Below are 8,901 nucleotides of genomic sequence, written 5' to 3'. Positions count from 1 at the left end.
ATATTTTAAATCTATTACATATAAATCAAATCAGTAAATAATAGTTTATATTGCAATTCCCATTTATATTTTTATATGTAATTTCTGGCATTGGAAATAAGGTGTGCATTGCAATGCAACCATTTCCAGAAAAATTTAAACTGAAGAAGGAGGACAGTGATGTATCAGGAATTGTAGGCTGGATGTCAGTCAGAAGGAAGATATTTAACCCTAAGGTCATTGTCCTGCGGTGCTTTCTTAAAGTCAATTATCCGTCAGATTTGAGCTGATCACTTCCTCACAATCCTCCCGTAATCTAATTTTACTAATGTGGGGATAACCCTGAGGAGGTATAAAACATCCGCGTCCACGTAAACTGCCAGTGTAGGGTTGGCATTTACCACTCTGAGGCTTTTGGCACTTCTATTAGCTAAATCTCCCACACACAAGACAACCAAAGATGGGCTGGGATGGCGGATACGAGCCCAATGGCACTGAGGGCAATAACTTCTACATCCCAATGTCCAACAAAACCGGCATTGTCAGAAGTCCCTTTGAATACCCGCAGTACTACATGGTGGACCCAATGATCTACAAGCTCCTAGCCTTCTACATGTTCTTCCTGATCTGCACCGGAACTCCCATCAACGGTCTAACGTTGTTTGTAACAGCTCAGAACAAAAAGCTACGGCAACCACTCAACTTCATCCTGGTGAACTTGGCCGTGGCCGGGCTCATCATGTGCTGCTTCGGTTTCACCATCACCATCACATCTGCTTTAAATGGTTACTTCATCCTCGGACCCACCTTCTGCGGTATTGAGGGATTCATGGCAACACTTGGAGGTGAGACGAAAGGCCCTAAAAATGAATCTGGAATCATGTTTCAGTCATTGGTCAACATTTAATGATGTATTGTATTTTCTGTCTCTGCAGGTGAAGTTGCTCTCTGGTCCCTGGTTGTTCTGGCTATTGAGAGATACATTGTTGTGTGCAAACCCATGGGCAGCTTCAAATTCACTGGAACTCACGCCGGAGCTGGAGTCCTTTCCACCTGGATCATGGCTCTTGCTTGTGCGGCACCCCCACTTTTTGGGTGGTCCAGGTAAACCTTTGCTTGACCCAAAATTATTTAATCAAGATTTCTGTAGCTTTTAATTTACTAAGACTGCAAGAAAAAGAGAAGTAAACCACTACATAAATCCTCAAATAAATACATCATGTTTTATTATTTGACAGGTACATTCCAGAAGGCATGCAGTGTTCCTGTGGACCTGACTACTACACCTTGGCCCCAGGATTCAACAACGAATCTTATGTCATCTACATGTTTGTTGTTCACTTCTTCATTCCTGTTTTCCTGATTTTCTTCGCCTATGGAAGCCTTGTCCTGACAGTCAAAGCCGTAAGTGAAATTTACACAAGTTACCTCTCACAGCAATTCTTTGTGATCAAGTTCTTACGAACTTACTGAAACACCTTTGCAATTGTTTAATAACCTTATTAAACTCTGCAGGCCGCAGCTCAGCAGCAGGACTCCGCTTCTACACAGAAAGCTGAGAAGGAAGTAACGCGTATGTGTGTCTTGATGGTGTTGGGCTTCTTGGTAGCTTGGACGCCATATGCAACCTTTGCTGGCTGGATCTTTTTGAACAAAGGAGCATCTTTCACAGCTCTGACTGCTGCCCTACCTGCTTTTTTTGCAAAGAGCTCAGCCCTGTACAACCCTGTTATCTATGTCCTGATGAACAAACAGGTTGGTATATTCTACAGACTCCACAACCTACATTTTTAAGTATTTATATGCACTTTCTTAAAAATTCTCCTTGCTCTGCCTTTCAGTTCCGTAATTGCATGCTCAGCACCATTGGAATGGGTGGCATGGTGGAAGACGAGACCTCAGTGTCAACAAGCAAGACAGAAGTCTCAACAGCTGCTTAAGGACCATGTGTCTTAATCACGACGTCTTCAAGTCTGTGGACAAGTTCCTGAATAATTGTTGTCTGATTTTAATAGAGTCCACTCAAAAAAGAGACTTTTGCCAAAGTAATTCATGGATTTAACAACTGTGGACCAAGGAATTCTGTCTCATCTGGTTATGCATGTAAAGTATTAAGTGTAAATTTTACCTTGGAGTTCATCTTGTACAGCAGCTGCTTGAATGTGTGTCTGTGAGTGCGTATGTTGGAGTATGCGTGGCTGAACTTGGATCTCTGAACACCTCAACTATAAATACAGGCTGTGAACCGCTGAAAACCTTTAATTGCTGAATGTGCAATCAAGTGTGGGGTGTTTGCTTGTAATTATAGGAGGGAACATGTTTTACTGGTGTACCAGTGGCATTATTTTTATGCATTTTGTGAAAAACTGATTAAAAAAAAAACTTAGTAATGACTAGATAATAAATGCATGCATCAAATGAAACATGATGGTGTGTTCATTATTGACTTAAAAAGCTGATCGTTCAGGTTCTTACAATGCAAAACATTTCTAAACTAAATCATAAATAATTTTCAAGGAATAAGAGCAGTCAACTGAACAGTAATGTTTCATTATTTTGTTTTCTATAAAAATCTATTTTTATTAATATATTAAAACCTCACAACACAAAGTAATGTCCAATAATTTCAGCGGTAACAGTAATATTCGTGTTAAGTGAAACAGCAATCTTATTAAATCAAAAGAAGCCATCCCAAGCAATGAGGCTCAGGCCACTTATGAAAAAGTGATCTAATTAAGGAAAATGGCAGACCGCATCAAGTCAATGCAACCCTTCCTCTGAGTAAGCAATGGAGCAAAACTGTTTCCACCAGAAACAGGGTAGGGTTGTGTTGAGAATTAAAATCATGTACTTTCATGCTTTTAGTTTAGTTTGCATGTGAGAACATTAAACTGAGATTGAGGATGGAACAAGGGTGAAACAGAGAAACAGAGGTTATGAAGTTCTCAACAGCTGCAAGCAGTAAAAGCTGGCTGTAGGGACAATAAAGCAATAAAGGTCAACTTTTGGGCATACTATAGATACCACAAGGGAGCTTGGCTGATTTACAGCACCAGATGGCAAAAGGGGAAGGCACAGTCAGTAAGCTTTGAACTAGATGGTATAAAAATCTTGCAGCTGTGATGAGAGAGACATCTGGGTAAAGACAGCCATGCTTTGCTGAAAACGTGCGATCTCTCCGTAAGGCCTTATTGTAATATTCTTTCTTTGTGTTATTCTGTATGTATTCATTTTGCATTAGAAATAATTGGACTTAATATCTTCCAAATTAAACTTGCGTTAATCTTAATTTCCTGCTCTTCATCTATTCTTTCTCACGACATCCGGACTGGGAGAGGTTGAGCCGCAAGGATATCAGTGATAGCATTATTTTACCTCAACAGTTGCCTTTCTGCTTTAGCTGTCAAGGGGTTGAAAGGACAGAAAAGTCTCTTTAAATCGAAAACAAAACTAAAACTAAATATTCTGAAAGATGTTTTATGCTGTGGTTGAATGATTTCCTGCTCAACAATAAATTATAGTTGAAGATGCACAATATATCAAATTGAATGATAATTGCAATATTAGTGTATGTAGAATTGCGATCACAAAAAACTGCTAAAACACAGTACTTGAAAAGACATTATACAGGTCCTTCTCAAAATATTAGCATATTGTGATAAAGTTCATTATTTTCCATAATGTCATGATGAAAATTTAACATTCATATATTTTAGATTCATTGCGCACTAACTGAAATATTTCAGGTCTTTTATTGTCTTAATACGGATGATTTTGGCATACAGCTCATGAAAACCCAAAATTCCTATCTCACAAAATTAGCATATCATTAAAAGGGTCTCTAAACGAGCTATGAACCTAATCATCTGAATCAACGAGTTAACTCTAAACACCTGCAAAAGATTCCTGAGGCCTTTAAAACTCCCAGCCTGGTTCATCACTCAAAACCCCAATCATGGGTAAGACTGCTGACCTGACTGCTGTCCAGAAGGCCACTATTGACACCCTCAAGCAAGAGGGTAAGACACAGAAAGACATTTCTGAACGAATAGGCTGTTCCCAGAGAGCTGTATCAAGGCACCTCAGTGGGAAGTCTGTGGGAAGGAAAAAGTGTGGCAGAAAACGCTGCACAACGAGAAGAGGTGACCGGACCCTGAGGAAGATTGTGGAGAAGGGCCGATTCCAGACCTTGGGGGACCTGCGGAAGCAGTGGACTGAGTCTGGAGTAGAAACATCCAGAGCCACCGTGCACAGGCGTGTGCAGGAAATGGGCTACAGGTGCCGCATTCCCCAGACTTGGGCTACAGAGAAGCAGCACTGGACTGTTGCTCAGTGGTCCAAAGTACTTTTTTCGGATGAAAGCAAATTCTGCATGTCATTCGGAAATCAAGGTGCCAGAGTCTGGAGGAAGACTGGGGAGAAGGAAATGCCAAAATGCCAGAAGTCCAGTGTCAAGTACCCACAGTCAGTGATGGTCTGGGGTGCCGTGTCAGCTGCTGGTGTTGGTCCACTGTGTTTTATCAAGGGCAGGGTCAATGCAGCTAGCTATCAGGAGATTTTGGAGCACTTCATGCTTCCATCTGCTGAAAAGCTTTATGGAGATGAAGATTTCATTTTTCAGCACGACCTGGCACCTGCTCACAGTACCAAAACCACTGGTAAATGGTTTACTGACCATGTTATCACTGTGCTCAATTGGCCTGCCAACTCTCCTGACCTGAACCCCATAGAGAATCTGTGGGATATTGTGAAGAGAACGTTGAGAGACTCAAGACCCAACACTCTGGATGAGTTAAAGGCCGCTATTGAAGCATCCTGGGCCTCCATAAGACCTCAGCAGTGCCGCAGGCTGATTGCCTCCATGCCACGCCGCATTGAAGCAGTCATTTCTGCCAAAGGATTCCCGACCAAGTATTGAGTGCATAACTGTACATGATTATTTGAAGGTTGACGTTTTTTGTATTAAAAACACTTTTCTTTTATTGGTCGGATGAAATATGCTACTTTTGTGAGATAGAAATTTTGGGTTTTCATGAGCTGTATGCCAAAATCATCCTTATTAAGACACTAAAAGACCTGAAATATTTCAGTTAGTGTGCAACGAATCTAAAATATATGAATGTTCAATTTTCATCATGACATTATGGAAAATAATGAACTTTATCACAATATGCTAATATTTTGAGAAGGACTTGTAGAGGCTGGAACCTATTTTAACAGTGTTCCTGACAGACTGTCCTACTGACTGATGCCTCTGTGTGTCTGCTGAGATCAGTCCTGACTACTTCGACATCACTCTGGTTTTTCCCATGGTAGATATGGGTTGCACGGATGTTCTCTCGTATTCTCATGCATGTTCTCTCTCAAGTTTCCTTTACCTCTTCCTCTACTTCTCTGTCGACTCCCCTCTTCACTTCAAAATCACTCTTCACTAGACTGCATCTCACCTGCTGTCATTTTTATGATGCTGAAATGTGATTGTTGCATTTTATATTAAGCATGTGTCTCATGTGTTTGACCAGATGGTTCACAGAAACATTGGGATATTTTCTGTTTTTAAAGCACATAAATGTGTTTAGTTGCTTGAAAATGTCGGCTGCTGTTTTGCTGAATGAGTGTGAGGTTTTATTCATTGTGGAATATGTTTTACTTTAGTGTAACCAAACCTAAAATACTGTTAATCAGGAGGGCTGTTTTGGACACGTTTATCTCCATGTTTTCTGACTAAAACTTTAATAAGATGTAGTAACAGCATGATAATATTTATCCACTTTTGAGAACATTTGAATGATATTTCGACAAAGTCCTTCATAACAAACCTGCTGAATTACAAAATAAACTGCCTTTCAACCCCAGAGAACGATTAACACTAAGAGGTTCACAGTAGTAATTTGTAAATATATGATCTTACATCTCTATTAAAGTCTGGGAATCTTGTGATTTATGCTTTAATTTACAGAGCATACGTAATCTTTATTGTTGATTTTAAATTATTTCCACTAAAATAATTCAAAATTGTTTGTCAGACAAAGATAATACATTTTTTTCTGCTATTTTACCAGTTTTATGCAGCTTTTTTCATACTCTTTTTCTCTTGAGTTTTTAGTAGTTAAAGAATGTTTCTTTGTATTTGTAATTTTAAAGGTATTTTGTTAAAGCCTGTAAATTAGCTTTTGACTGGAGCTTTTAACTTCAGACAGAACAATGGACACTTTTTTTCTAAATGCAACTTTAATTCATGTTTGTTGCTGCTTAAATAATTTCTAAATCAATGTATCAATATGTTGATAAATATTTTCGTTGTGGTTTGTAACTTCTGGTAACATATGAAGAATAAGACAGGTTACTTGCTTAACTTGTGGGGAATTAGAATAAAGACCTATGAGGTGCCGTAAAATACATTGCTAGTTTGCTGTAAGCGCCGTGAGCGTACCAAGCTCATGTGCTATTCCATCTGATGCTGTGTTGTATCACCCCTTTGAGGTTGACGTTGTGATGTGCAGCCATATTCTGACATTGTAAAACCTTTCCATTATGACATCAGCATAAAATAAATAAAAATAATGCATAGTTTTATAACTGCATGAATAAAAATGAATTGTATAATTTGTAACCTTACCAGTGGAATGTCTACAGGAGAGCTTTCAGAATTTATAACAAGCAGATGATGCCCCCTGGAGGTCGCCAACTGAAACTGGAAACATATCCTTTGGCAACACTATAATAAGCAATATTAGTGGAACATTTAAAAGTAACCATCATGGCTGCTTCATGCCCTGCAGCAAGACCTACACAACTGTCTACACTGAGAAACAGATCTAAAGGGTTTAATTACGTTTAAACATGCATTTCTTACCCAGTGAACCATCTATATCATAATGTACCCCTTTATTTCCAGCTGACAACCCGATCCTAATTGTCATGCTGTGGGCACATGCACTGTAATTTTCTTCAAAGAGCCTGCTCTGGACACCTGTGCGTGCTTAGTCTCTCTGTCAGGGGGCTGCCTCTCTTTGTTCTAATTGCTTGGATCAGGCTCCAGGCAGAGGCTGTAATAACAAACTCTGGGATACATGGAGGAAAAATCTCCAGGCAAAATCCTTGCTGTGAGGCAGGATGGAAGAAAATCACAGTTATGTTAGCTTCAACATTTTACTATGGGGGAGTTTGCAGTGTTTTAGCTGCAGTTATGTAAGAACATTTTTTAGGAGGGTCAAATTTCTCATGGTTCTCCAAAAACAAATGGTATGATCAGACCCAAGTGGTAATCTTATTTTTATTTTTAGTGTTTGTGGTATATATATACTACAGCACTGTATACATTCAAGGAAAAGATGGTAAACCAAATTTAAATGTAATCATCAAAATGCTTGCCTATGGAGGTTGGGTTAAGTGGTTCAGAGTTCAAGTAATTAACAACAATAAATAAATGTGTTATAATAGCTTAAGGCTGAAAATACAGATTATTATTATTTCTTATTTCTTATATTAAGGTAGAAATTATGGGCAACTCTTCAATAAAAGTCTAAGGAGCTAAAGTAAACCTCAAAACTTTCTCAGCTGGTCTTTTTTTAATTCCAAGTTGTGTTTAGGAACATTATTATCTTTTGGAAGCAAGTCCTTTTTTTGAACACCTGGGTTGGTTCACTGTAGTCAAAATGCTGAATATTAGAGAATAAGTTCAAATTCTTAGAATCCTGAGTAGCTGCATCAATAAACTGAAAGCCACTGACTGCAGCATTTAGGTGCCAGTGTTTCAATCATTTATATATTTTATATAATGTAATATAGAACCTTTCTATAATATTCAATTTTTTTAGGATGCGCATTTAAGTCAGCTGCTGTCATAGTAGGACCTTTATGCCATTTTGATTAGGTTTTGTGGTGAAATTTCTCTCATCAGCCAAGCTGGAAAATTGGACTGTGAAACTTCAGATCAGTCTAGTTTACTAAGAAGTGACGTAAAAAGATCCGGACTGCACCAAGTCAACTACAATACTTGGTGTGGTGTAATAAATCTTACTGATGGTAAATAAATCTTATTTTTGATACATTTTCAGAATCTCTTGGCTTATTTTACATTTGTGACAGGGATCACTCACTGCAAAGGAAAACATTCATCGTTCAGAACTAGATTTTGTTAGAACATTTTGCAGATCATGATTTGATTTTCATGTTCATTAAAGTAATTTAAAGTAGCCATCAAATATGCTACACCATTAATCCACTCATTGTGTTTTGTGTTAATAATCATTTTCATATAAATGCCTGTGTGACGGTCTGCCTCCATGCTAAAATCTATCTCTGGGTGCTCATCTGGGATTTGAAGCCAAGACTTCTCCATAAAATGAAGTTTTATCTAACATCTAACCAAAAACAAAAATACAGCTCAAATAATGTGAGGTTTAGAAAAGCCCACAATGAACATTGTTATGTATGGATGCATGTGGAATATGCTGGTTCACGTTTTATTCCACACAAAACAAAAGGGGAGAGAGGGGCCATCCTGAAACAAAGCAAATGTGTTTTATGACACAACTGTTCAAATCCAGTTAATAGTCTGTCCCCTGGTGCAGGACCTTAGATGTATAAAGCATAGATGTTACTATGGGAGTAAACCATCACAGCCTGATCTGTTTAATTATGATATTTAGTTTCCTGGAGTTCAGCCAAAACCAACTCAGTGTCAGGTTTGTGTATTGTCACATTTGAAAGAGTTAGATGTATGACAGTCATAGAGCCAAGAGGTTTTAAGGGTTTTAACCTCTTATTTTAACAGTCTTAACTAGGATAAATTAGATTATTAAAAGGTGGATTATCCCTCTGGCCATGCAGTCAACATAATCCTGACACACGCTTTAATACAACCTTTAACAAATGCTGAAATCTAAAAAAAAAAGTGTCCATCATTGTTTCCAAATG

The 8,901-nt window shown here is 38.4% G+C and overlaps 1 protein-coding gene across 1 annotated transcript; it reads left to right on the top strand.

Moving 5' to 3' along the window:
• Window positions 1-354: 354 nt before the first annotated feature.
• LOC124857040 (green-sensitive opsin-like) lies at window positions 355-2,402 on the top strand. Its single transcript, XM_047348086.1, has 5 exons — window positions 355-824; window positions 915-1,083; window positions 1,218-1,383; window positions 1,495-1,734; window positions 1,821-2,402. Exons 1-5 carry the CDS (start codon window positions 440-442, stop codon window positions 1,917-1,919), a joined length of 1,059 nt encoding a protein of 352 aa, XP_047204042.1. The 5' UTR covers window positions 355-439; the 3' UTR covers window positions 1,920-2,402.
• The last annotated feature ends 6,499 nt before the right edge of the window (window positions 2,403-8,901 follow it).

The sequence above is a fragment of the Girardinichthys multiradiatus genome, chromosome 20 (genome assembly GCF_021462225.1).
Source record: "Girardinichthys multiradiatus isolate DD_20200921_A chromosome 20, DD_fGirMul_XY1, whole genome shotgun sequence".
Taxonomy (NCBI): Eukaryota; Metazoa; Chordata; class Actinopteri; order Cyprinodontiformes; family Goodeidae; genus Girardinichthys; species Girardinichthys multiradiatus.
This window is presented reverse-complemented; position numbering and strand designations above follow the sequence as displayed.